At 47.2% G+C, this 26803-nt stretch overlaps 2 protein-coding genes across 5 annotated transcripts in view; one reads left to right on the top strand and one right to left on the bottom strand.

The window, feature by feature from the left end:
- The window catches only part of MYO15B (myosin XVB), a 42319-nt gene extending 27690 nt beyond the window's left edge, over positions 1 to 14629 (top strand). Inside the window, exons 41-67 of the mRNA XM_082774607.1 lie at positions 162 to 305; positions 595 to 784; positions 918 to 1008; positions 1557 to 1791; positions 3289 to 3395; positions 3969 to 4028; positions 4256 to 4331; positions 4856 to 4974; positions 5438 to 5556; positions 5688 to 5829; positions 5967 to 6078; positions 6423 to 6580; positions 6856 to 6968; positions 7090 to 7153; positions 7395 to 7467; positions 7815 to 7891; positions 8292 to 8368; positions 8609 to 8739; positions 9346 to 9440; positions 9748 to 9825; positions 10144 to 10252; positions 10601 to 10749; positions 11148 to 11275; positions 12090 to 12223; positions 12689 to 12822; positions 13279 to 13419; positions 13703 to 14629. Of these exons, the coding sequence (XP_082630733.1) occupies positions 162 to 305; positions 595 to 784; positions 918 to 1008; positions 1557 to 1791; positions 3289 to 3395; positions 3969 to 4028; positions 4256 to 4331; positions 4856 to 4974; positions 5438 to 5556; positions 5688 to 5829; positions 5967 to 6078; positions 6423 to 6580; positions 6856 to 6968; positions 7090 to 7153; positions 7395 to 7467; positions 7815 to 7891; positions 8292 to 8368; positions 8609 to 8739; positions 9346 to 9440; positions 9748 to 9825; positions 10144 to 10252; positions 10601 to 10749; positions 11148 to 11275; positions 12090 to 12223; positions 12689 to 12822; positions 13279 to 13419; positions 13703 to 13762 (3116 nt within the window). The 3' untranslated portion in view covers positions 13763 to 14629. The remainder of the gene's footprint in view (positions 1 to 161; positions 306 to 594; positions 785 to 917; positions 1009 to 1556; positions 1792 to 3288; positions 3396 to 3968; positions 4029 to 4255; positions 4332 to 4855; positions 4975 to 5437; positions 5557 to 5687; positions 5830 to 5966; positions 6079 to 6422; positions 6581 to 6855; positions 6969 to 7089; positions 7154 to 7394; positions 7468 to 7814; positions 7892 to 8291; positions 8369 to 8608; positions 8740 to 9345; positions 9441 to 9747; positions 9826 to 10143; positions 10253 to 10600; positions 10750 to 11147; positions 11276 to 12089; positions 12224 to 12688; positions 12823 to 13278; positions 13420 to 13702) is intronic.
- Positions 14630 to 15593: 964 nt separating this feature from the next.
- Positions 15594 to 26803, bottom strand: part of RECQL5 (RecQ like helicase 5) — a 38066-nt gene continuing 26856 nt past the window's right edge. For all 4 annotated transcript variants that reach the window (XM_082774952.1, XM_082774955.1, XM_082774954.1 and 1 more), the window contains 12 exons: positions 23589 to 23816; positions 22292 to 22391; positions 21715 to 21751; positions 20895 to 20953; positions 20685 to 20758; positions 20121 to 20214; positions 19500 to 19640; positions 18459 to 19162; positions 18177 to 18255; positions 17287 to 17538; positions 16957 to 17029; positions 15594 to 16842 (listed from right to left, as the gene is read on the bottom strand). In XM_082774952.1, the coding sequence (XP_082631078.1) occupies positions 16742 to 16842; positions 16957 to 17029; positions 17287 to 17538; positions 18177 to 18255; positions 18459 to 19162; positions 19500 to 19640; positions 20121 to 20214; positions 20685 to 20758; positions 20895 to 20953; positions 21715 to 21751; positions 22292 to 22391; positions 23589 to 23816 (1942 nt within the window). In that variant the 3' untranslated portion in view covers positions 15594 to 16741. The remainder of the gene's footprint in view (positions 16843 to 16956; positions 17030 to 17286; positions 17539 to 18176; positions 18256 to 18458; positions 19163 to 19499; positions 19641 to 20120; positions 20215 to 20684; positions 20759 to 20894; positions 20954 to 21714; positions 21752 to 22291; positions 22392 to 23588; positions 23817 to 26803) is intronic.

Here is a 26803-nt window from a genome sequence, read left to right as displayed (position 1 = left end):
GTGTTGCCAACTTTCTAGAAATCTTTGGGCTTCTGACTGCCATGCTCTCCTTTGCCTCTAGAAAGCACCAGCTTATGCTGACTGATGCAAGAGTGGAAACTGTACCATTAATGCTAATTTTTGGCTAAGTTTAACTAGCTCAGGTCCCTCTTCCAATGTAGGAGAGCAAAAGATCCTAGTGAAGAAAGTCAGGCCACCTTCCAAAATCTGGACCCCTCCAGCAAATCCTCAGCCAAAGCACGAGGAGAAGGAAGAGGAGGAGAAGAAGAATACGGAAGAGAAGCCCAGCCCTAAACCAGAGCCAGGTAAGATGACGTGCAGTGGAGACCCAGGCAGACTGATAAGCAAGAGCTCTCCAGGAATGAGCATCAGCTCAGGATGTAGCCAGAAGAAGAAAAGATCTGTCTCTCCTGGGAGTCTCAACAGCAGAGGGGAGAGAAGGGCCTGGGCTTTGGGAAATGGGATCCTAAAGCAGGGTGGGAGAAGGCCATACCTGGTCAGCCAAGGAGTGAAAGAGAGGGAGAATCAAATGAGATAAAAGGATTTCTCCTGTGCTTTTATTGGCTTGGTGTTTAAAGCTGTTACTCCCAATAGCTCCTGCTCCCCCTTTGCCACCTCCTGAGCCAAAGCCAAAAAAGCAGACACCAAAAGCAAAGAAGGAGCCACCAGTAGTGAAACCTTCGGGCCCTGCGTCACGACCTGAACCCAGCCGAGAGATCCGCAACATCATCAAAATGTACCAGAGCAGGCCTGCCCCCGAGCCTCAGCCCATCGAGCCCGTCAGGTGAGAGGGTGGGAGCCACCCACGTGGCAAGAGAGAGCTGAAGGGGACTGTATCCCAGCGCTGCTACGTGGCTCCACATGTGGCCACAGCCCTGCTGCAGCCCTAACACCTCTGTTCCCCCTTTGTCTTGCAGGAGAGTGTCCAAGCCATTTATGAAGAGGAATGACCCCAAAGATGAGGCTCTGGCCAAGCTAGGGATGGTGAATCCCAATTCTCCCAAATCAGTGAGTGCTTTTCTCTCTGGTCACCTCAGCAGAGAGGGTCTGTGTATCCAATCCCCAGCTGGGAGCTAGCTGATAGTGCACTAGCAGCCAGGTGATTTCTTGTAGTGTAAATAGATAGCTGTGAAATCATATCACAGTGTTGCATCTCCTGAGTCTGTAAAGTCTCTTGAGGTGCTGGAGAAAGGGCTGTGCTGCTGCAAGTTTAGGACTTATGTTTAGGACTGATTTGGAAGCAAGCAACTGAGAGACAACTATTCATGTTCCTCGCATTTGGCCCCAAGTTCTTGATGTCTTGGCCTATTAACGCCTTTTTCTCCTTTTCCCAACCATAAGGTCCAATCTCAAATATTGTTTCTCTGCACCTGGGTTTGCTTAATCTTCATTTGTTTGTAGATCGTATGCTGATTTAAAGCTTCTGGTGTTTCTGCTCAAACAGATGTTGCTCCCAGGGCTGGGCTGCTGCCCTGGGTGTTATTTCTAACAGCCGTGTCAGTCAGCGTGTAGTGATGCAGAGAATGACTGTATCGAATGGTTTTGCTGTCTTGCAGCCTCCCCCTGTACCGCAAGAGAAGAGTCCCAAAGGGCCACCTCCACCTCCCAAGCCCAAGCCAGGTTCAGCTTCTAGCTCTATCAAGGAGAAACAGTTGCCTCTCCTGTCCATCTTCAGCCAGCCACCAAGTACCCCACCAGATTCCCAGACCCCTCTTTCTCCCCCTGTTCCCCCACCTTTGCCCCCATCTCTCCTGCCTGGGAACCAAGACTCACAGGAATTCACAGCGAAGGGTGAGTGTTGACTTCTCACAAGCGGGATTTGATAGAAGATAATGGGGCAGATTCAGCCTAGCAGCCTGGGACAGTCACAGCACATGATCTGGCATTTGCCAGCTGGCCAAAGACCGAGCAGTCTGTGTGAAATCAGACAGACTGTCACTGCAGTTTGAGTCTGGCCCAGCACTCAGCATGGTGCTTCCCAGCTCTCTCTTTCCAGTGCAGGATGTCAGGTGCAAATGACGAAGGAAGGGCTGGGTCCCTCTGAAAAATGGAGCTAAATAAAGAAAGGACCTTTGGGCTACAGCTCTGTCAAGGTCCAGTCCACAACATGTTTTATTGCCTACTTGAAGCATAGCTACCCTGTTACAGCTGCAATCCAGTGGATGGACTTTAGACGAGGGAGGAATGGGAAGGCAGGTGTTTTACATTCTAGAGCCTCTGGAGGGTCCTTAAAGATAGGCTGAGGAATGAGGGAATGTTCTTTGTGGAAGAACGGGATAGCTGAGACGCTGGATGCATAAGGAAGCTGTTTGGATACTGCCCACTTGAAAAATGGCATAGCTAATTCTTTCCAGCAGTAGTTTGGAAGTGTTATTCAGCCCTAGGTTTGGCCTCTGAGTTTCAGTGGGAGCCTGGAGCAGTAATTCATGTAATACTTTGGCAACTGTTTTGGATGCATGTACCAATGTGTTTCAAGCTATCTAAAACACTCATCAGCATCACATTTTATAATGTGCAGAAACAGTCTGCCCAAGCACATTACTGTAGGACTCCATCCCACAGTAGCTTCCCTGTTATAAAAGAATTTCCTCGTGTTCCCGCCCTCTTTGTTTTAAAAGATGGATCTTTAGGAAGTTCTGTGAAAGCAAATCTTGGTAACTGGATTAGCCTGAAAATTTCCTGCATTCCTTTGAATAGGGATATAGAAACAGCTGAACTGTGGGATATTTTGCATTTCTGATTGTCTGTTAACTCTGAAGTTTCAAAAGTTGTGACTGCATAAATGAAGACATTCCTACCTCGTAGAGCAATACCTTTGAATGGTTGCCTACCAACTGAGCCTATCTTTAATAGATCTCCTGCAGAGAGAAAATCCAGTGCAAGTACTGGATGCATTGTGCTAGAAACTTGCAGTCCACAAGCTCAGGAAAGAGCTTTTATGTCCTTTTGAATCCTTTTAATAGCCTTTTTATAATGACATAGAGTGAAACTGTGTCTTTGAGCTTAAGACCAGGGGCACTAGTTTGCCTGGGACAGTGTGTGCTCCCTGTTTCTGGAGTGTTTTTATTATAAGCACCGAACTTTGTGGCTAATACAGTAAATATACATGCTGTCACATGATGGCTTCTGTGCATGCATTCATGTTAGCTGATCACTGTCCTTCAGGAGGGTTGCTTGTAATAATCTTCAGTCAGGCACATGGTACCGTACCCTTTCTCTTGGTAAGTCTCTGACAGGTGACCCTGTAATCACCAAAGCCCATCTTCACTGCTCTTTCTTCTCACCCAGGCTCTTCAATAGAAGATGATGGTATCAAGACCCAGCTGTATAAATTAACTGCCAGTGTCAGCTTTTCCTATGTCAACCCTGCCTGGAAAATCTTTCTGCGCAAAGAGGTACAGCTGATTAGCTGAGGGCTGGCTGTAGGGGAAGAGAAGTGGTCCCACGTTAGGTTAAAATTGCTTTTTGTCACATGCAACCAGTGTGATGTAAGAACACTAAGGCAGTTCAGAGAGGACATCGTATGACGCAGGAGAAGGGAGTTACGTGCCCATCTGATAGTCAAGGAATCCAGGTCCTACTTTGCCTTGCTGACTCATGCATCTCAGTTTTCCTATCTGTCCTTCCCTTCCCCTGTAAAGCAGTGAGAGATCTACAAATAAATACGTTGTTACCTGGTGCTTTTCTGTGTAAATAGTACAAATGTGTTTAGAATCAAGTGCACCAAAGTGTCCAAAGCTCATCCCATGGTCTCACCACTTTATTTTTGATCCTTCACTCCTGTTCACATTTGGTTCTTTTGTTCCTATTTGCCGTCTCTCATCCCTGCCTAGACTTGGAGGTCGATTCACTCCTCTCTGGCAGTAGGACACATGGATTATACAACATCCCTGGGAAGGGATGCAACAACTTGAGCAACATCTGTAAACATACGTAATCTCAGTTTTGTATTTATCCTCCTCTTGCAGGTGTTTTACCCCAAAGAAAACTTCAGTCACCCTTATTGTCTGAACTTGCTGTGTGAACAGGTATGTACTGCTGTATGACTCAGGGACTGCTATATCTCACCATGGAGACAAAGTACTCCATGAGTACATTGCATAAACTGCCTTCACTTCTGCATCGCTAGAAGTCTCAGTCCCTTCTCTAGGTTCATCTAGTCAAGCCCCTGCTCTTTCTTCTCTTGAACTCATTTTTTAACAGCCTCAACACACTCAGCCTCTCATGGAAGCCTCTCTGTTTCCTTCTTCTGCAGATCATGCGTGACACCTTCTCTAACTCCTGCCTTCGGATCTCCAGAGAGGAGAAGCGCAAGATGAAAGACCTGCTGAGTAATTAACAGCCCCATCCTCCCCTCCTTCTTGTGTCCATCCCAGCATTTAGTTTCAAACAAGAAACAAACCTCCATGGCCTTTCAGTCAGGACTTTAGGGCAGAGGAGAATTGTCACTTGCAGCAAAAAAACATATTTGTGTTTGCTGTGTGTAGTGCCATGGTTGCCTGTTCCAAATGGCCAGAACATGGTTCTGAAATTTCCCTGAGCCACAAAAACTTAATTACGATACATGCCTTGTGGGGAGAGGAAACTGAAGCTTAAGTATTGGATTTTGAGTTGTCTCAAAATCCAGATCTCTTCTTTGACAGGAGCTTAATGGAGAGGAGGAGAAAAAACTAGTAGCACACTGGCACGTGCAAGTTATTTTGGTTCTTCCCATTGTGGTATCCTTTCGCCTCTGCATGCTAATGGCTGTTCTGTAATCACTGAGTGGGAATGGTGGCAATAAATCTCCCTGGGCAGAGGGAGACTTTGCCGTGTTTGTCTTGCTGAGAAAGTATCTGCTTTGTATCCCTGCTAGCGGAATTTCGAGTTGGCAATGATGTCCAGTCCATTCAGGAGGATGGGATAAAGAAGAGGATTGTACTGGCTGCTCGGGACAACTGGGCTAACTATTTCTCCCGCCTTTTCCCAGTTCACGTGAGTATTAATCTTCTCAACATACCCTACGTTTACTGTAGTTGTGTAGCTCTGGTTCACCTGGGATCTTTCTGTCCTGGCTTTCTCTCCCTTACCTGGCCACACATCACTCAGTCTTCTGTGCTTTCTGTACCTTTCTCCTCTTATTCCTTGCTTACATATTTGCATCATTCTGATGTCCTTCCTAATAATTTCTCTGTCCAGGCTACCTGCTTGGCTGCTGCCAGTGGTGTTCCTGTCCCCCCAGGTTCTCCCATTTGCCTTTCTGCATCCTCAGAGTCCTGCTCCTCTGTCTCCTTTATTGAAGTCTCTGTTTTCCAAACTATTGTGAAAATGTTGCTGGGTTTGACACCTCTGTTAGCCCAGGGCCTCCTTCGTGGTGCATGTGGTAGCATCTTCCCCTCCTGCATCCTGTCCACATGGGAAGGAGCCTTTGGTGCACTCTGCTGCACTTCTCTTGCAGGGTGAAAATGGAAGTGATGTCCAGATCCTGGGTGTTTCTCACCGAGGCCTGCGGCTGCTGAAAATAGTGAAAGCATCTGGCTATACTCCTGAGCACCTGAAGATCCTTTGCAGCTACAGGTCAGCAGAAGAACATGGGTGGTAGTTGCAGGATGTCAAGTTGTGATGTCAAGTTGCAGAACTCCCATCCCTGTGCTCTGCACCCCATAGCTCTGGCAGAAGCAGTCTGAGCATGCTGGCTGTTTTCTCAGCTTTGCAGATGTGCTGTCAGTGGAGCTGAAGGGCAGCAATGCCCTGGAGTTCTCTCTGAAGACAGAACAGCTCTTTCTGCACTCTCAGAAAGCTCCATGCATCAAGGCCATGGTGGAAACCTTCATCCAGGAGCTGAGACAGGTGGGGGAGTGGCTGTACTGCAGCACAGAACTGAAGCATTTTCCTACATGAACCTGACAGGGTCCATGGGGTGACATGTTCTGGGTCTCTCATGTTTTGGGGACAAGATTTGACCTCCCCATTGCTTTTTTTCCCAGGATACCAACTACGTCGTTGCTCTGCGCAGCTATGTCACGGATGATAAGAGCCTCCTTAGCTTCAAGAAGGGTGACCTCATCCAGCTACTGCCCATGCAAGGCCTGGAGCCAGGTGAGGGAGTTTATTGGGATCAACAGGAAAGGTTGGGACTGAGTTTAAGGGCCCACTGGACCCATGGTGCCCAGAAGCCTTACATGCTGCTGTTGACTAAACCAGAGGAAAGCAGACTGTTAAGGGCTGGCCTTGCCAGCCCTCAGCTCTCCAGTTCTCTGACTGTGACCCAAATTTTCATTAATAATAATAAAATTGCCACACACAAATTGGGTATGTTAACTCAGGATGCAGGAAAGCCTGGTCAGAGACTGCTGCTCTCCTTTGTCAGATGGGTGCCTCGCTGCTTGTTTCTCTCTGTAGCTGCCATGGTTCCTGACTCCTCTTCTCCCCTATTTCTGCAGGCTGGCAGTTTGGCTCCACTGGTGGCCGCTCTGGTATTTTCCCCACCAACCTGGTACAGTTGGCTGCAGCCCCTGATTACCTCAGCACCAGCATGGACAGAGCTGGAGGGCTGCGGAAGAGCATGAAAGCTTCAGAGGGCAGGAACACGAGCAGGGAGGTGAGTTGACTTTGGGGAACTGCTCGGGGTTATGGCTGTGTTCTCTGGGACCTGCCAGGATAGGTCCGTGGCCCTGGTTTAGTGTCTGAACTCCAGAGTTAGGGGGAAGAAGATAACTGCTTAATCCTTGGAGATAGAAGCACTCAAATACTATCATAGTGGTAGCAGAGGCACCACACACAGATGAGACATTTCCAGGTCTTGCAGACAAGGAGAATGCACGCTGCAGTTCCTCAGCTGACCTTTCAGAGTGAGTCTGGTGTCTGTCCCTGCAGGGCTCTGTTCCCAGCCTGATATCAGATAACAGCAGCCTCATGTCAGTCCCTGCTGGTGATCATTACACCATGATGGATTTTGCCGCAGCCCACTTCCGAGAGGCTCAGTCCATGTGAGTAGGCTGTTGTTCCTTCCTGAGCAGGCATGCACAAGACCTGTGTAGCCTGAGCCACACCAAGCCATTTCTGGGGGATATTTCTTGGATTGGTTTATATTCCTTCTGCTCTGGCTAGGTTGGGATCGAAGGGGATGCCTGCTGAAAAGAAGAGTATAGCTGACCTCGTCCACCACACCAAGGTGAGCCCAGTTTTTCCCTGTTACAGCCAGAATCCCAGCTCCAGCATCACCTCTAGCTTTGTCCCCACATGGCAAAGAGCAGAGGGCAGATTTTTGGCTCCAGTCAATGCAGAAGTATAGGTGACCCCTACTCCTCAATGCTGCCTTCGAGATATTAGGAGCTGTTGTCTTCTGTGAAGCCTGCAGCACAGCTCGGTGCTGATCTGCCTCCCCAGCTCACCCTTGTGTTTGGGCCCTGCAGGTCCCAATCCAGGCGTCTTTGCTCCAGTACTCTGATATTGAACTGAACGAACTTGCTACGAAAAACTTCCTAAGTAAGTATTCCTTAGGACAGAATGGGGCACGGTTGATTGGGATGCTCTTGGTTGGCCACACGTGGGCACCAGAGAGGGAAAACAGAGGAAAGAGCTCCTTAGACTCTTCTGCTGTTAACAGCCACCTTTGTCCTTGCTGAAAGCATCCAGCAAAATGCACTTTGCCTTTTGCAAAGTGTCCAAGAACACACACTGCCTGGGTTGATGCCACACCCAGAACACTTGTCCAGTGCATGCCTACTGAAGCCTGTGGAGCAGAAAGGCCTTCAGGACATTGTCTAGTCTACTGCCTGCCGCATGGCAGGATCACCTCTGCTTAGACCTAAATACTGTCCTTTGCTTTGCAGCTCTGATGCGGTTCATGGGAGATCAGCCAAAACTCAAGAACCAGAATGACATTCAGTGTGTCCTTGAAATCCTTCAGGTTTGTGACCTTCCTCTGGGCAAGTGCCAGTGGGAATAAGGGGCCAAGACCTTGTAGGAAAGGGGGAGAGTGGAGAGAGCCATGATACAATGCCCTGTGTGAGGAAAGGAGCTGAAACAGAGAGGATGATTTAAAAATATGGGCGGGAGTTTGTGGGTGTCTGTGCATGTAGAAGCTTTCCCTGGGCTTCACTTTCTGGATGAGAGCACAACCTGCCTGCTTCCTGGAGCCTATATAGCACTACAGACCAGACGTTGTCGTGCCCAAGCTTTAAGTCACATTGGGAATCTGCAATTTTTTGGCAAAGCTCAGGAGCTGGAAGAGAAGGGGCACAGAGATGACCTGGAGCCTCTCTGATGCTCTCTTCACCTCTCTGATGCTCTCTTCTCTCTGAATGCAGCTGTGCAAGGAGAAGGAGAATTTGCACGATGAAGTTTACTGCCAGGTCATCAAACAGGTCACTCTCAACCACAAAGAGTAAGTACCAGCAGTCAGCTCCTGTGCCTGGCTGGAGGGGAGCTGTCTGCCTCGCTGTGTGGATGGCAGGGCTGGAGCAGAGGCTGCCCCTTCATGGTGTACTGTCCCCAGCTGTGTCCCCACCACCGTCTGTTCACTGGCACCTCCTGTAGGTGGTCAGAAGGGCAGAGGGTCACTTTGAGCTGGATGGAGCAGGAATTGCCTTGTTCCAAGGTGCCCACAGTTCTTTCTGTCCCACAGGGAGAGTGTTCTGCGTGGTTGGCTGCTCCTAAACCTGCTCACCGGGTACTTCCTCCCTTCCAAAATCCTGATGCCCTACGCCACCAAGTTCCTGCAGCAAGCCAGCAGTGATCCATCCAGCACTCACCATGGTATGGCTGTTTCTGTGTCCTGTAGAATAAACGTCTGCCCTCTTTTTACAAAGGCCCAGTAGTCAAGGAAAGGAGACAGGATCTAGATGGGAACGTGGTCCAATTAGGAAATCTCCCTTATCTTGTCAGGCAGGAGAAATGAGTGGGATACTGAGGGAGCTGAACTTGTAGGTGAAAGTCTGCTTTGTATCGGTAGTCTTTCTGTTTGCAGAGGTCATTTTCCATTGCATTTTCACCCAAGCAAAGTGGAATTGTGTCTCTCCCTGACACTTAGCTGAGCCCTGTGACTTAAGCCCATTTTGGTAGCTAGATCTTGGGGGAAAGTCAGGCTGTGGTCTTCAGCAGTCATCAGCTATGAAGTATTTGGGTTTGAATACTCTCAGAAAAGAGGGTTCTAGTTCTGTCTGGGCATTCATGTGTACTCCTGTTGCCCTAAGCACTGTCTGGGGCTGGCTCCTCATGATTTGGATGTTTCCTGGCAGAGTAGGGGTCTCTTTCCTCTCCTCATGTTGGCACGGGGTTAAACAACACAGCCAGGAAGACCCAAAACTGTAGGAGACAACGCCTGGTCATCTGCTTGGCTCAGTATTTTTTCTTTTCCTACAGATGTAGCCAAGATCTGTCAGAGCAACCTGCGGAAAAATTTCATGTATGGGGGTCGTCGCCACCTTCCTTTCCCGGTGGAGTTGGAGGCATTGCTGGTACTGACGGGCAGAGGAGTTGGGATGTTGGGAAGAGAGGGAGGGCAGAGGCTTGGCAGGAGGTGCCATGTGAAGCCTTACTACATATGGAAGAAGTGGGAAGCAAGAGCAGTTACTGTTCCAAGAAAGGACATCAGGCATGTGTCCGTAAGGGAAATGGGAAGCAAAATGCCCTATAGGATGTGGGTGGGGAAGAGTCAGGTACTGCGGGCAAGTAGTGGGAGGATGAGATGAGCAAAGAGGGAGAAAGGGTTGTGGGGCAGATGGGATCCTGTGTGTCTTGCTGCCTAAAGACTGTCCTTTGCAGAAAGGACGTGGTGCCCGCCGGCTGGAGATATCGATGCCTGGAGGAGTGGAATACGTTGCCCGAATCAGGACATTCACTGTGAGTTTTCTGCTTTGCATTTCTCCATTGATCTGGACTTGGAGCAACACCACAGAATTTGCTTAACTGTCAACCCTTGGACCTGTCCTACGCTTCCCTCAGTTCTGTGATGGTTTCCCACGCCCTTCCTAAGAATCCCTGTAGTAGCCCACCTCTGTGGAGCCTGTGCAGTGCTGGCATGCCTCACCCAGCCTGTTTCCCTCTGCAGCGGCCAGAGCTGTACTGCTGCCTTCCACCAGGCCCAGCATGTCTAACTGTTCTGGGGCTGAACTGGGCTTGCCTGGCCATAGTACTTAACTGCTTTTTTCCTCACTGCAGGTGATCAAGGAGCTCGTGCAGGAGATCTGTGAGCAGTTGGGGGCAGGCGAGCCGGAAGAGATGCAGGAATTTGCTCTTTTTGCCATCAGGAGTGCCAACAATAATAATGGCAAGTAAAGAGAGACCAGCTCTACCTTCTTCCTTAAAGCAATTTCTCCAACAGGGAGAATCACAGATACTTTTTCTAATATATCCCTGCCCTTTCTGGCTCTGGGGAGGTTTTTCTTCAGGAGTTAACCTCTGTACTAAGGTTAGGGATTGTGCCTTCTCAGGGGCTGTGCTGCTTGTTCCTTAAAGTGGTGTATTTCTGTGTGGGGTCTGCATCCCTTTGATGCTGGGAGTTGTTACAGGCAGGGTGGAACAGAGGAGTGCAGGAAGGCTCCTTTCCCATGTTGTGGAGCTCAGCTCACTGTCTCAGCACCGAGAGTGACGACCCTCTCTCTGCATAAATATATAGGTAAAATGGTGAGGCCGATGAGAACAGAGGAATATCTTCATGATTATTTGCTGGAGGATGCGTTGGTGACTGTGAGTTTACGCAGACTCACCTGGAAGACACCTCTGCACTTTGAGAACAAAATTTATACTGATGTCCATTATGGACAGGTAAGCAACAAGGGCACTGTGAGCACCAGGAACCTCTCTAGCAGGGGCAGAATTAGAGGAGAGGCCAGGGGGGATGTCCCAAAGGGGCTGAAGAAGTGTGAGGGCTTTGGCTGATTGGCTTTGCATGTCATTCCTGGGAATGACTAATGAGTGATGCAAGTGATGCTACGGAGGCAAACAAGGCGGTGCTTATGTGGCCCTAGCCTATGAGCTGTACTGCTCCAGACATGCTGTGTGCAGTTCTGCATGCTCGTCCTGAGCCCAACAAGCCTTTGTTTTAGAGTTATCAGCCTGAGCTATCTGCGAGGCAGGATGTGGGGTCTCTGCAGCCTGGTGCTGCTTCGATCTGCCTGCACCTCCTGGCAGCTTTAACAAAGCCTTCTTTCCTGTGCTCTCAGGTGCTGTGGGATTACCTGAATGGGAAGGTGCTGCTGAGCTATAATCAAGAAGTGGAGATGCAGGTGGCCATTTTGCTTCTGTTCCAGCACTGGGCCAAAACAGAGCAGGAGAGTTCTGTTCCCCCCAGGTATGTTTGTCTCAGGGTGGGTCTCTGTTGGCACTACATGGGTTAGGGGCAGGGGCCTGAAACTACTCTGGATAATTAAGGAGTGGACAATTCTGGAGAGCATAAGTCATTAATTAATGTCACTTGGTGTCTGACTCCTGCCTTGTAACCAAGAAAGTTTACCTGCCGTTCACACTCCTAATGCAGACCATCCCTTCTCCATGTTTCCTTTTGTAACTCTTGCTGAGTTCAAGGCATGAGGGTGCCACAAACATTCCTGTAGGCTGCCATGTGTTTGTGGTACCAAGAACAAAGTGTACGAGCTTTCAGCTGTAGCCATGTAACAGAGATGAAGGTGATGGAGGTAATATCACCATCAAATCCCCTTACAGCATCAGGGGCAAGGGTAGAACCCTGCTGGGTGTGGGAAACTCTGCTCTGTGTGGTGCTATGGTGGCACACACAACAATTAGTGTAAGGTGCTTTTCAGCTGAGACTTCCTGTGAAAGAAACACCCCGTAGCTCTACTTACATGCTACAGTTCTTACGTGAAGAGCTTCTGCTGTCTCCAGAAAGGAGGGATTTCTGTTAGCGTATTAGTCAGTGGTACACAGCCTTCTCTATGGAAATACGATGCTCTCAACTGTCTGTGTTTCCTCACACATTAACCAGTTTAGATGTGACCCATTGTGCTCTTCTCTCTCCCCCTCCACCCTTGCCCCCAGCTCTTCTACTGAAAATTGTTACCACATCCCCTCCTTTCTCTAACTCCCCCTGATTTATCTTTTGATTTTGGCTGGGCAGGGGGTGAATTACTCTCTACTTTTTGGCACAGGGAAGAGCTGAAGGAGTACATACCAATGCCTTTGCAGTCCCAAATCAGTCCCCAGACTCTGCAGAACCATCTCGGGATGCTGCTGAGAACCAGGCAGCCACTCCAACCACTGGATGCAAAAATCCAGTTCATAGGTGAGGAGACATCCAGATCTACTTGGGTAGTAATCTGTGTTGACTGTGATGGAAGCTGCCTCTGAATGCATTTCTGGGACAGTTGATGAGGTTGGCAAGGATCTTTGGGGCTTGCAATGACCCATGACGTGACTCCCTGAGAGCCTTTCTCTGCAGACTGGCACATGCTCCCAAACATGGTCATCATGGTAGAAGTTGCACCTCTTGGTAAAACTGCAGAAAACTTTCAGAGCCCTGTATGAGTTGTGCTTTAATTGATACTCTGTCTGCACAGCTGTTTTCTGTTCTGAAAAGGATGGCACATCCGTCCAGGCTGCTGACAGTTAAACACTAGGGGTGCAGGGGTGGTGGGAGAAGTCAATTGTACTAAAAAGTGCACCTGCCTCTTTTGACCTCCTTAGGCAGGTGCAGTAGACTGCTGGCTGGAAGCTGCTGCCTGAATGCCACCTTTCTGCTTTCTTACAGAGCATGTGATGAAATTGCCCTTCTTTGGCTACAACTTGTACTTTGTAGAGAGAGTGAGCGACAGCACAATCCCTGTGCCCTGCTATTTTGGTGTGAATGATGAACAGATCATTGTGGTGGATAACATCACCCAGGTATGTTAGATAATTCTTCCTCAGTGTCCCAAGCCCTGATGTCTTTCATGGTGTTAGCTCTGACTTTTAGGACTTGTGCAGGAAGAGGCTGTATTTATGTGCCTTGCAGCCAGCAGCCCTAGCCCAAAGCCAGTGACAAGAGCAGTAGAAGAGTTAGTAATAGCGTGAGCTCTTTTGCAAGTCCAGCAGTGATCATGCAAACAAGCATGGTGCACAGTAAAACTAAGTGTAGAAAACACACTCCTATTTGGCCTAGGCTTGTAGGAGTTCCAGGGATGCACTGGCAGCGAGGCCTAGCAATTAAATGCAGCCCTTCCATTTACTCTGCCCTGGGCCCTAGTCTTTGCCTCAGCTTTCAATAAGTTCTAGATATTAATCCTCTTTGGCCAGAATCAGATCATTTTGCTCTTAAAGGGCTGCACCAGCTAATGCTCTGTGGCTTTTTTCTTTCCACAGGCAGTCTCCCACGTCATCCCACTGAATGAGCTGCAGAAGATGCGAACCCTGCGGCCCACCTCTGATGGTGGGCTCCCCGGCATAGAACTGAACTATGGCTCGGCTGCCAGTCCCAAGTCTCTGTGGCTTGAACTGCCACAGGTGAGATGATCAGCCCTGACACACAGCTTCCTCGGGGCAATTCAGAAATTGCCCTCTACTCCCCAGCTGAGCCTCTGCTAAGAGCCTGCTGTTCGCTTCTGTCCTGGGGTGGATGGGGACGCTGCATTTACCAGTTCCCAAACTGCAGTTTGAAATCCCAGTGCCTGCTTGGTATTTAATTATGGGAAGTAATTTATGGGAAGATAATTATGGGAATATTTAATTATGAGAAGCAGCCATTGCTGGGGTAGAGATTGACTGGTACTCATTTGTATTTTGACAGGCTAAAGAAATGTATCACATGATTGTTGTCATCCTGGATAAAACAGATTTTCATCCCTAAAGCCTAAGGAGACGAATGACCAAGCAGAACAGCACCAGTTTCCTTTGAGCTTGTTCAGTGCTCCCTGCCTGTCCCCTGGAGAGGTCTGTCCCAGAAACATCCGTGATCTCAGACAGCTGCTTTCTAAGACTGCCACCACAGTGATGGTGTGCTTGTTGATGGACTGGGCTGCAATCTCACCCCTTGTGACCTGCTGTTCAGTCACCAAATCCTTTTCCTTGAAGCAATGCTTGCACTGGTTGAACAACCCACAAGACACCCTTTCCACTCCATTGCTTCTTCATTGCCTGATCCAGCATGGAGCAGCTGAACAGATGCAAGCAACTGCCTTCAAGCTACGCACTGAGGGACTATTTTTCTCTTTTTAAATTGAGGCTCATAAGTAAAGACTGATGATACTTGCTAGCGATTCGTGTATCAGAAAGCAAAGCCAGGGTTATGAAATGACTGCACTGGCTGCTGCCATCTTCCATAGACCAGCTTCTTCTCTCTATTGATACGCAAGAAGCCCTGTAGCAGGGTTTGTGAAGCAGGAGCTTGTAGACAGCATCTTAATTGCAAAGCAGATCAGTGTTAATATACAATTGCTACATCTGCTAGGGCACAGATTGAGCTGCAATGGTAAGAATGTTTATTGTTAATTAATTTCTTACTGATGTATGCATATACTTATTATTCCTTCTGCTATAAAGAAGTCAATCATGTCCATGAAGCTGTCATACTTACATTGTGGTTCCATGCCCATGAGAAAGTGCATTCAAGGGGAATGACAGTATAGGAGAGTCTCTCAAATTGTATAAAAACACTTAATTTATTTTTATTGCTACAGCTAGCCTACTGAACTAAAAGGTTTATTACAGGAGACTAATAAAATAATTGCAGAGTGGCTATTTTGAAGCTATGAGATGACAGACACTGCTTTACATCAAATGTGGGATGGGTGACCTGCAGCTAACTGGAAAAGTTACAGGAAAACGTGGTCACTGTTGGCTGGGAATGGGATCTAGAGTTGTTTAATGCAAGCTTCTTGCTGGTGAGCTGATGCCAGCAGTAGGCACAGTGGCTTCCCTGTCAGGAAAATTCCTGCAAATGCTGCTTGCTGGGGCCAGAGAGGTCCTTGCTGGAGTGTGTGCTGCACCTTCTCCCTTCACCAGTACTACTGCAAGGCTAGTGCCTTGAAGTGCCACAGCAATACGAAAGAAAGGAACAGAGACCATCTCTGAAGATTAACTCATCCTTATTTCCCTTCTCTTTCTGAGCTTTTGCTGCCTTACATAGGAATACAACTCATCTGAAGAACTGCTCTCCGTGGTGATTGAGCACCGTGCTACAACTCCCCATGCCCTTTTGGACGTCCTTTGCTTTTACAAGTTGCACAAAATTTCTGTAAAGTTCACCCAGGCAGCAGCTGAACTCTACAAGCACTGAACGCTGGAGATAGTAACCTTATATAGGGGTTCCTGGAGATAGCTGATGTAACAAAAATTTTAATGGGAAGGTGAAACAGAAGCCAGCAGGCAACAGCTGAAAAAATAGTTCTTTTATACAAAGACTTCTTGTGAAGCCCTTTTGTCCTCCCCTTGAGCAGAGAAAGCTGAAGATAAAAGTGACTTTTGAGGTAAACATTTCCAGGTTCTTCTCCTCCTGGTGCTTAGCTAGAAATATCCTGCAGCTATTGGGGGATGGAGGTGTCTGCTGCTACACACTTCCCACCCATCCCATCCCGGGCTTGCCTGCTCAGATAAAAAGAGCAAGCTTTCATGTCTGTTTAATGTAACTAAGACCGGCCTATATGATAGGTAAGAAAAAACCTCCAGGAAGAGTCCACAGCTGCAATAACACTTTTATTGTCAGTTCTGCACATACCCTTCAGCACATAAAAATAATCATCTGTTGAGTACAGTGATTCAAAAGCCCGTTTCATGGCTTCTCCAGCTGCAGATTCCTCTAGCAGCAATACTGCCTGAGGCCACCAGCCTCTATAAGCATGGAAAAAAGACAGAACCCAACTAAAACCCAACAGAAAGGACTTGTGCCAGGGAATCAGGTTATTTCAAGCCCACTGATACCCTACAGTTCAGGTCCTTATATAAATATAGCAGCAGAGGCACCGCAGTGTCAACTTGAGGGCCACAGCAGTACATTAACCAGTAGTAACAGCAGCATTGCCCTCTGTACTGCGGACTGTGGGTGAGGCACAGGGAGCAGATATGGCTTTAGGGGTTAGAAGCAATGCTGGAAAAGTGTTGGCCACCTTGGTGCCACTACTAGAGAGGTTAATACCGAGACAGCATCACCACTTCAGTTAAAGGGCAGGCAGAACCAGACACAGTTTAAAAAAAAAAAAAAAGTTGGGATTAAAACAAAAAGAATCTGAGTTTCTGTACCTCCAGAAAGTAGGCATTGCCTGCAGAGTAAAAACAAAACACTCCCCTGCTGCCCTCCAAGGAAAAACATTCCATCCAGGTACTTAAACATCAAGTTCAGCATTGGCAGCCCTGAGCAAAAGCATGTGAACTCGTTTGTAGCATAAGGCTTCTATTGGTAACACTCAAATAAGAACTAAGGGGGGGGGAGCAGGAGGAACAGCCATCTAGGAAGCAAGAGGATGCCATCCCAAAGCAGAGTCCCAGAAAGATGCCTTCCCAGACCGCTGCAGAGACAGAAATTGGAGGCACTGCAAAACACCTGAGGCAGCAGCCCCTAACCTACACAGCAGATGGAGACTCCGTACCTCTTGGCACAAAGTACTGGAGGACCTCGGTGCTCTGGTTAGTGGAGAAACTCTCCATAGGTTCACAGAAACTGGTTTTGTGGAAACGTGTGTCACTAAGGTGGCACCGCAGGCTGAAGAGAGCAAAAATGCAGTGGGGAAAGACAGTTCACTTCTGCAGTTTCATAAACCCCTCCGTGGCTAAGTTCTTCTGGATCCCCTGGTCCCACTACTGGAAGAAGGAATTGACGAACGCAATGCAAGGATCATCTCTCCGAGCTCTGCAGCTCCTGCCAGTCTGTCTCACTCTCACATCTGACTCGTGTTTTGAAAAACTCCTTAATGAGTCTCTGTGCTTCTTCCTTCACTGCAAGAGAAGCAGCAGCACCTTTGAGATGATACTTAAGACATCTAGAGCCATCAATTCATTTAGCATCACAAGAAACCAAGATTCTTGGTGCTCTCTACAGCTCCAACTCACCAGTCTTGCGGGCAGGGTTCTGATCTTCCGTCAGTAAGTGAGACAGGTGCCGAGCAAAGCCCTTAAACAGATCCTGCAGAGAGAGGGAGGATAAAGAGCAGAAAGCAGACATCAATAATTCACCAGGCTTAATTCTGCATTTGTCTCGTCCTTAGTACTGTAGCACAAACCATTAGGCTGTAGCACAAACCATTCATGGCACATACCGAGATGTGACCCGGAAATTAAATGTGGAAATATATGGAAATACCATTGTTCCCTTCTTAGGGCCCCAGATCCCTGGGGAGATGCAGTCTCCTTCTGCTTGAAAGGGTCCTGAGCTGTGCCTACCTTGGAAGCAAATTTGCCGCCCTTGTAGAATGGGGTCAAATATTTTACAACGATGTCTGCTGTCTCCTTGAGGGACACGCTTTTGGTCGCTGGCTGTATGGTCTTACTGGCTTCTTCTTTATCACACTGCAATAAGTTTGGATCAAAAGTCACCTTCTTCTTTGTTGGACCAACACTTTTGCTTTCTGGCTGGGACAGAATAGAAGATTTTGCTGCTGTCCGTAGCCGCTTTGTTGCGGGGCTTTCCATATCCTGGAGGTGGGACAGAAGAAAACCCAAATCACTAATTCCTGCAGCAGCATTACACTTTCAAACAGCCACTTCCCCCTGAGAACATGAATCTCTGCAGCATCCAGCAGTCTCTTCCTGTAGTGGATACCATGCAGGAACCTACGGAACTTTTTGGGGACATGAAGCTCTGCAGACATAATACATTTTCCCACATAAAAGGGGCTTTGAAAAAAACCTGATCAGACTACCACCTATTTCCCTATACTCTCATTAGGGCAGCTAATTGCTAGACTGACCTGTGGTTGTTCCCACTTATGGAGAAGGCGTCTCGCTAATAATAGTTACAGATCTAGAGGGGGTGGAGAGAATCGTTCCAGGCAAGTTACCAGGAAAAGGTACGGTCAAGTGTTGCAGACAAAGAGCAGCGTGCAGTGGAAGCTCTCCACTGCAGTCTGAGTTGCTGGCACTGGCCCCGTGGGTGGCAGGGAGGCTTCAGGAGGGCAACTCATCTACAGTTCTCTCCACTGCAATTACAGCTGGGCCCTCCCCAGCTAAACAACACTACCAGGTGAAGTTCAGACCAGGAGCATCACTTCCATGGAGCAACTTGGAACAAAGAGAACAAAAGTAGAGGAAATCGGCAGCCATTAAAGTCTTACCTCATCCCATCCTGGTCGCTTCCCACTCTGACCTTCCCCAATAACAGTTAACTCAGTTTCTGTGACATTTTCAGCAACACTGGAGGAAAGAGTGGAGAGAAGGGCAATTTAATTCATTCCAATAGTCACTGTCAGTGGCCATTAGACACTCCACAGTAAAGCAGGAATTTTCCTCAGCAGCCTAGAGATTTGACATGGATTCTCAGTTTCCAGGACAAGGCTGGTGGGGCCCTACAGCTACTTAATGGGGTAACAAAGGGAGGAGAGAGGTGGAGGTATTACCTGGATCTTACATCAAGTTCGTCCTGAAGGAGTTCAGATTCAGCAGCCTGCTGGGTCTTAAAATCCTCCTCCTTCTCAGTCAGTGTTCCTTCCTCCTCCTTCTCAGTCAATGTTCCTTCTGTCCCCCCCAGCTCTTCATTCTCTGCCTGGGACTGTGCAGTCACATCCTCTCCAGATTCATCTTTGTTTCCCTGAGGTGGTGGTGTCTCTTGACATACACTTTGAGAAGAAACCTGAGGTAGTGTGCTTGCAGAACAGCTGACTTCCTCTGCCGTGCTGCAACTTTTGGCTTTAGACCCACCTTTGGAGACAGAGAAGAACTTGGAAATATCCTGTGATTCTTTTTTGGCTGCCTCTGCCAGCATTTGCTGCTTTTTGCTAACTTTGGCTTTCTTAGCAGGGCTATCACAAAGGGCAGTTTTTGTGTCTGGACTGGGTTGCTGTCCCTTCTTTTCAGGAAGGAGTAGTTCTACCTCAGAACTCTCACACTTTGCTTTTTCTTTTTTTGCTTTTTCTTTTTTCTGGAGAACACGGTTTCTCTTGTCTGGTTCCAGATTACAGTTGCTGTTGTCTTGCTCATTTGGACAGTCTTCTTTTTTGACAAGCTTCGTATTGCTTTCCTCCTGGATCGTCAGCAGTTCTGAAGCTGTCTGGAATAAGCTGGAACTCTTTGGAAACCCAGCTCCCACACGCTTGGGTTTGAACTAAGGAGAAAAGAAGGAGAAAAAAAAATAGGGTATGAGAGCAGCAAGGAGGTCCTGTGTGCACAGCTCTAAAAGGAGCCAAGTTTATGTGCACAATACACTACGGTTCGTACAGCTGTAAGATGGGTAGGGGTCTAAAATTGACTCCTCATCATGACCATCAACTGAGACATCAAGCAAATAGAGTAGTTTAATGTCATAGCCCCACAGTAAGGAAACAGACAGCATCTTTGGTTAGAGTGAGATGAGAAAAACAAAAAGAACTTTAAAAACAATAATAAAAAAGTAGGTAGGCAAGCCATATCATTCCCCCCTTGTCCATCCCATCTGCACTCACCGAGTAAACCTGGGATGCAGGGAGGAAGTTCTCCTCTGCTGGAGACTCAGATTTTGTCTCCAAGCTTCTGTTGCCACCAGCTCCTGACCCAAAGACTGAGAACAACTCTCCGCCTTTTGAGGCTTTGTTGATCTCTGCTACCTGAAAAGAGAACAGAAGCAAACTCCTGGTGACTAAAAATCTTTGTGTATTCCTGCCTCAGTACACACTCAAAGCTGTAGCTGGTAAAACAAATATGGAGATACTCCTGTCTCAAGAACAGGAACATCTTCAAGGAGGCAACCAGCTAATCTAAACCTAGGCTGCTCTATTGTCAGCAACAAGCTAAAGAACTTCCCATTCCCTCCGTTGCTAGACCTAGAGGATATCTGGATAAGCTTGCACTGATAATGCAGGTTTCCGAAGGCTGTAAGCTCACAGACTGCAGCCAATGAGGATTTGAAACCAACATGATTCTGGTTCCTCCTGGAAACAAAGCCACAAAGAAAGATTTGGAAGACATCCAAGGCAAGTGGAATTTCTCCATCTATCCCACACAAACTCTACTCCTTTCCCTGAGCTGAGCTGAGGTCACACCATGTTAAGAGGCAAGGGCAAGCAACAGCAGATGTTGGGCCCTACCTTCTTTAGCACAGATGCCTTGTATGAGTTTGCCATTTTACTGGTTCTGAAAGCTTCATACTCCAGCTCCACGGCACAGGCATGAGGGTCTGACCTGTAACACAGGCTGGGGTGATTTCTGGCAAGACACACTTCTATATCTGCAAAGGGAACACTAATGCTTAAGCATCTCCCAGAAAGTACAAAATTCTCTACCTCTGATGCAAGAGTAAGTGATAACTCCCAATTAAGGATGTAGTGGTGACTTGCTGGGGAATGGAAAATACGATGAGCACAGATTTAAATCGAAGCCCTCTTGTTCATTTGCTCAGTTTGGAAGTACGCTATCCCCATCTTATGGGGCAGGGGGGAATTGCAACTCCTGGGATCGAGCTGATTTAGCAGAATCAGACACAGGAATCCTCATGTCTGATCATGAACATGACTACAAGAAGGATGCTGTTAGGTGAAGATACATCCTTGGACCAATTAAAAGGTATTCCCTGAAAGTGGTATTGTTGCCTGGGGAAGAGTAGGCCTGTGTTAAGGGACTCCATACACTACCCCTTGTCTCTCGTCTCATACCCTTTTCCTTCTGCTGGAACCTTTTGGTTGTCTCTCAAAGCTTCTTCCAGTATCTTCAAGCAGTGTTCCCGTCCCTAGGAAACATGCGATACTCAGACATGTTCTACAGAAATCACAGTGCCCCTTGGACTTCTAACCCAGAAGGAGTAAGAACAGGACAGGCAGAAGCTTTGTTCTTTGTGGGTCAGGGAGTCAACGTTAAACTCTTACCTTCACTGTGAGCTTAGAGATTCTTCTGCTGGAGGCGTCTTTCAAGGGGCAGTCTGCACCTATCATAGCAGAGACGTTTGAAAAAAGGCATCGTAGCATCACAGCACAGAACATTTCAGCTCTCACTGGGGTGGTGCCAGCCCACTATTGCCTGTTATGCTCTTCCCTGCAGTCACCCCAAGAACCACTACAGTCACCCCTCTCAACTGCAATAGCTACAAATTCCAAGAGAGTCACTGAAGGAAAATGAGATTTCTTTCTCTGGATGAGAAGGTCTGTTTTGCTAGTTTAAGACTAACATCACTAAAACCTCTCCATCCCAGGAAGCCCTTTTTCAAGGCATCCCAGCTCTTAGGAAAAACAATTCTGCTCTCCCCCAGCACCAACCAAAAATAAAGAGGTTGAACAGAGAAACATGAGCCATCAGGTATTCATTTACAGCAGTGTAAGACCTGTGTTGCTAGACAGGGCTCCATGTAGCACAGATACAAATGGCAAAGTTTTTCAACAGTTTCCATTCCAATTGAATACCGCTGCATAAACACTGCAGAAATAGCCTAAAAAGTCAGGTTAGACAACGTTCCTTCTCTCTAACTTGTTTGGAAAAGTTGCTCAGAAAGATGCATTCCATATCTTCACCCCAACCAAATCTAAACTCAGATTCATCTCTTCCAGCCAAGCTTTCACAGCCAAAAGCCCAACCCCTGTGCCTAGGGACTGATACCCCCAGTGTTGATGCTACATAAATTACGTGCAGCTGCAAAATACAAGACTTCCCTCTCCCAAAGAAAACCCACTATAAATCAAAGAAGAGATTTACTTGGAGGGATAAAATCATCTTTTTCTGGTTCCTGGCCCTGGAACAAAAAATAAAATAATAATAATTAAAAAAAACAAAAAACAAAAACAATCAAACATTTCCATTCCTGTAACACACATGCAGGTCTAGAAACACAAAAGATATATTTTTATCCCCTTGCTCCAGGGAAAATTAATGCTGAAGTTACAATGGTACTGAAAAGGCAGCAAAATGGGGAAAAGGAGAGAAAGGATGAGAATCAAAGACAAAAGTTCAACTTTGCTATAGGAATATCCAAGAGAAGCTGAATGGGAAAATTTCTTTCTAGTAATATCAGAGTTCATAAAGACAGCAGGATCCACTTGATGAGCGTTGTAGAAAGGTAAGCTGGATTCCTTCCCATTATGAGACTGACCCAGAATATGGAGAACGCGACAAAAGCAGAAGTACTCAGTAAAAGCCAGAACAAGTGACAGCAAGACGCAATAATTTACTTTCACTAGTGCCAGGAAAGCCTTTATATCTGTAAGACAAGCTCACAGCATAAAGGCTAACAGCAAACGATCTGTGAATCTCTTACAAAGGTACACAAACTCACTTTGCGCAGACTCATCTGCTTTTTGTAGAAGTCGTTCCACTCCCGTTTCCGAATCTCTTCATTGACTTCATCCCCATTCCTGCTGCTTTCTTCATCATACCTGGATAAGGCAGGAGAACAAAAGGAAAAAACATTTCTACAGACGTAGCATTACCTGTGACAAAGGCTTTGGGAAGCTTAGGTCATCCCAGGATTTAAAGAAGATGTATTTCAGAGCCTTTCTGAATGAGTCTGAGCTCTTAGTTTCACTACTACTCAACCTGGACAGCAGTGTCGATGGGATTTATTAATCTCATGAACTAGTAAGCAGGCAACTAGTGCTCTGAGAATGTAGGACTTCGTTTCAGAAGCTCTGACAGCTCCTCCCATGGGGCTGAGTAGTCACTGCTTTGGGTCATGTACCCTGTCTGTCATTACTGCCCTTGGAGCTGAGATGGCAGAAAGGGCACAGCATCCATGCCTCGGCAGTGTCTTCTCAGGTCCCGAGATCAAACACAAGCTTATGGCACAAGTACACCACTTTCCTCTGACTCAACTGGAATTGCCCGAAGAACAAAGCTTCGAGTCTCAGGCTAAGGGAAAGCAGAGGCCTACACCAGCCAACGGCACTGTGCATCCTGGAAGAGTTCCATGGGCAATGCAAACGGGGAAACTCATCCTGGCAGAGCTGCACGATGGCTGCAACACAGCCAACGAACAAGGAAGAAGAGAAGTTGCCATCTCCACACTGCCAAACATTTTTCAGAATAAATCATGTTTCTGACTGCACATCTTTCTTTTGCTCTCAGCCTGATGGGGAAACACTAAAATTTAGCAATCAGCAGAAGAATCTGATGCTGGCACACCATTATATCCTCTGTGATGACTAAGTTCTGTCACTGGTCCCCCAGCCTGCTGGCCAACAGACATCAGCACTAAGCCAGGAACAAGCTCTGGACCGTCCTTTGCTGTCAAGCTGGTCTCAGTTTAAACATTTCTGAACCTTGTGACTGTGAACAGGGCTGTGCCCATTTAGTGCTTTCAAAAATTTCAGCCTGGTTTCTTGAACCAATTACCTTCTGCAGGGCAATTCTTAGGTCATTCAAAACAGCTTTTCGCTCTCTGGGACATGAATTTGATCAAGGCTGCCAAAGTGTGTGGAAAATGAAATTCCAGCTCCTGCTGCCAGGAAGTTACAGGAAAATACCACCACACAGAAACATGTGCTGAAAATAGGAGTGGCTGGGCCTGCAGCTGTGAGATGCTCTCTTCTCTCTGATAGCTCCTGTGAGCAGAATTTGAGCTACCAAGTACAGACCTGCTAAAACCTCTGCAACCTCTCCTTCCTCCTTCATACAGCTCTGGGTCGTAGCTATCCCAAGAGGAACTTGAGGGCCCAATGCAGGTTTTATTCCAGCTGTTGCTGCAGCGCTCCAGTGACTCCAGCTGCCTTTTCACTGCCCCTGGGTTCTTGCAGTAATCGCAGCACTTATTACAAGGTGGAGTGACATCGCCGAAGTACTTTGCTATGGCAGCATGACGACACCTAGGAGACAAAAGGAAAAATGATTGGGCAATTATTTTCATTGCACAACTCCAACCCTCCAAATGTAAGTTGTCTTTTGATAAAGACTTGGGTCCTTTTTTGCAGAGAATGCCTATTCCAGCAGGAAATACAGTGGTTGAGTCCTGGAGCAGAACTGGGGTTGTGTTCCTGGTATCCTGCTTACAGTCTCTGTGCCTTCATTTCCCTTCATGTAAACCAAACAGGAGCATCAACCTTCTGATAAATGTTTTCAGACCTTTGAGTTCTGCAAAATGTGCAATGGATGAAATACCCAGTTATTAATTCTGCATCACTGCCCAAATACGTTCTGTGTCCAATCAGAATGGCTCTAGAATAAATATGTAAAGAGGTCCTCTTGATACCTACGTCCTACAGTTCAGAATATGCCCACGTATTTCACACTGGAGAGCTTCTCATTTTATTGTCCGTGGTTTGAAGGTAACAAATCCACGTTTGAATACAGGAATGTAAATTAAGTCAGAAATAAAGTCTGGACCGAAGACACAAGGGAGCGCTATTCGGAAAATACACGTACAGTTGAGGTTCTTGACTTGCTAACAGTGCTTCAGATCCGTGGGGAGTTCGGGTAGAGTCCGACACCCACGTAAACCAGTCCCTTTGCTCAAACAGTATTGCACAACCAGCTCCACCAGCCTTAGCAAGCTAGCCCTGTGAAGATGACTAGCTTCTTCTTCCAGAAATCTTCAAAGATTTCTGGCAGCCATCAGTGCTGTGGGATATGTAAAAAAAGTTCAGTGACAGATAAATGCTCATTAGCGATACAGGCAGGAAGCAATTTCTCTTCTAGAACACTCCCTAACTTAAACCAGGGAAGATGTTGATTGTGCTAGAGAAAGAAGAACCAGGCAGCCACTTTTTTTTAGAAAGCTGGAAGAATTTAGAAGAGCTTTTGAAAAGCCGGGTTTCACAGCACAGGCAGCCAGTTGTATCCTCCTCCGAATCCCGATACCCAATACACGGAAACGCTTCATCAGGTATTTAGAGATAAATCCTGCAGTCAAGCAGCAACAAGAGAATTGTTTTACTGAAAGGAAGATCAAAGTGGAGATTTTGCTTCTCTACCAAGGAGTGCCCTAGTTGGCTTACCAACTTCGTGTGCAAAAAGTGGGTCACACAGAGGAAAAGTACAAGAGGGAACACTTCATTTACTCTTTTTAGAAACCCTTTAAGGCACGCCTGAACTTGCCAGAGATCCGACTAACAAACACGGCTCGCTTGTGAACTTGTGTGCGTGCATCTGGGGGAACATAACTGCGTGTCTACCAGAGCATCCCTAACAAACCCCGTAAGGGGCTGCAGGGGCTGCCGGCTCGCTCATTCCCACGACCCGGTGAATTTTAAGCAGCAGAACAAGGAAAGCAGCAGGTTACAGGCTGCTGCCGCCGGAGCGATGGAGCGCGTGTGCTGAAGTGCAAAGGACCTGGCGCTGCTCAGGTGAGAAGGGCTGGAGCAGCGGGGATGTGCTGCAGGGGCTCGGGCACTGAAAGCCTGAAAGGGCTACTACAAAGCTGGCTTTATATCCCCCTGCAGAGCCGCACTGACTCACTCTTGCCTTGCGCTCAAAGAAAGAGCTCCTTTCACATGGTGGGGAAGGGTGGGGGGACCGGGAAGGGGGCAACACATTTGATCCCCTTGTTCTGCTTTTCCAAAAGAACTGCTGGTGCGGCCTGTCCTGCCAATGCAATGTGACTATAAAAATGTCAGTGAGCTGCAAGTGAGCTTTTTGTTTCCCCAAAAGAAAACAGGCAGGCATTCTCATTAGTCCACGTCTCGCTCTCACACACACTGATCCGAATTAGAGTTAACTGAGGCATACAGGAATGGCCAGGCCCTCTCCCTCCTCCTACTCACCAGGCTTATGCTGAGGTGTTCACATGCAATCTGTGCCTGAATGCAAACACGACAGACACCACAAAGGAGGGTTTTGGGGGAACAGAGATCAGCTCTGAAGTCACTGGAATTTAGAGACGTTCAAGTTGCTAGCCTATCAGGCTTGTAAAGCCTTTTTTTTTTTTTTTTCGGTGCAGCTTGCTATAATTGCCTTTATCTTCATACAGAAACACCCCAAATCAGGGCCACAGCCTCACGTAGCTAACGGCACTCATGAGTTGGGTCATAACGGGAATTCAGTTGCAGAACTAAGACTGCAGTCCCATAACTGGAGTCAAAAGACTAAAAATAGTTACCAGTCGGGGTGCTGGGAGAACCACTGGAGTAATGCTTAACTGAATGCAAGAGGTCTTGAAACACAGCTGGTTATGCGTTGTCATGTGGTGGGGAAACTTCCCAAGTCACATGAGCACCTGACTAATGCCCCAGAGATGGAGAGCTGCTTTACATCAATTAATGGTAGTTTGCATTCTTATGCATATCCTAAGATTATTTAGCCTTTCAAATATGCATCTGTATTGTCTGCCTCACCCATCCTTCAACAGAAGTACATATGAGCTCTCCACCGGTCTTTAAAACATCTAGGTAAAATCATTACTTCATTTGAGACATCCTACCCTACTTTATATAATGGGATAGGATGAAGAGCAAATAACAGTTGAGATGATTAATGTGTTTTTGCCTGTGGCAATGCATTTCAGGAAAGCACTGAACTGACCCCCCTGGATGCCTGCACCATGCCTCCTTTTTGTACTTCTGTACGTTGGGTAAAATGGTAGCACTATTCCTGCAATTAGCAGAAACAGATCAACTGTCAGAGAAGCAGCAAAGTCACGAATCTGAAAAGAGGCTTTGTCTCTGCCAAAATACACCAGGAAGAAAGCATTCCCTCATGGCAGCCAAAGAAGGGTACACAGCCTCATCGGAAGAGCTCCCCCAAAACACAGCAAGTTTTGGAATAAAGCCATGAAATGAGAGCGGGATTAAGATGACAAAAATTATATAAAGACAAATTATTTATGTAGATGTCGGTTGCTGAACAAAAGCCATTTAAT

This window comes from Aythya marila (assembly GCF_965140915.1).
Source record: "Aythya marila genome assembly, chromosome: 18".
Taxonomy (NCBI): domain Eukaryota; kingdom Metazoa; phylum Chordata; class Aves; order Anseriformes; family Anatidae; genus Aythya; species Aythya marila.
This window is presented reverse-complemented; position numbering and strand designations above follow the sequence as displayed.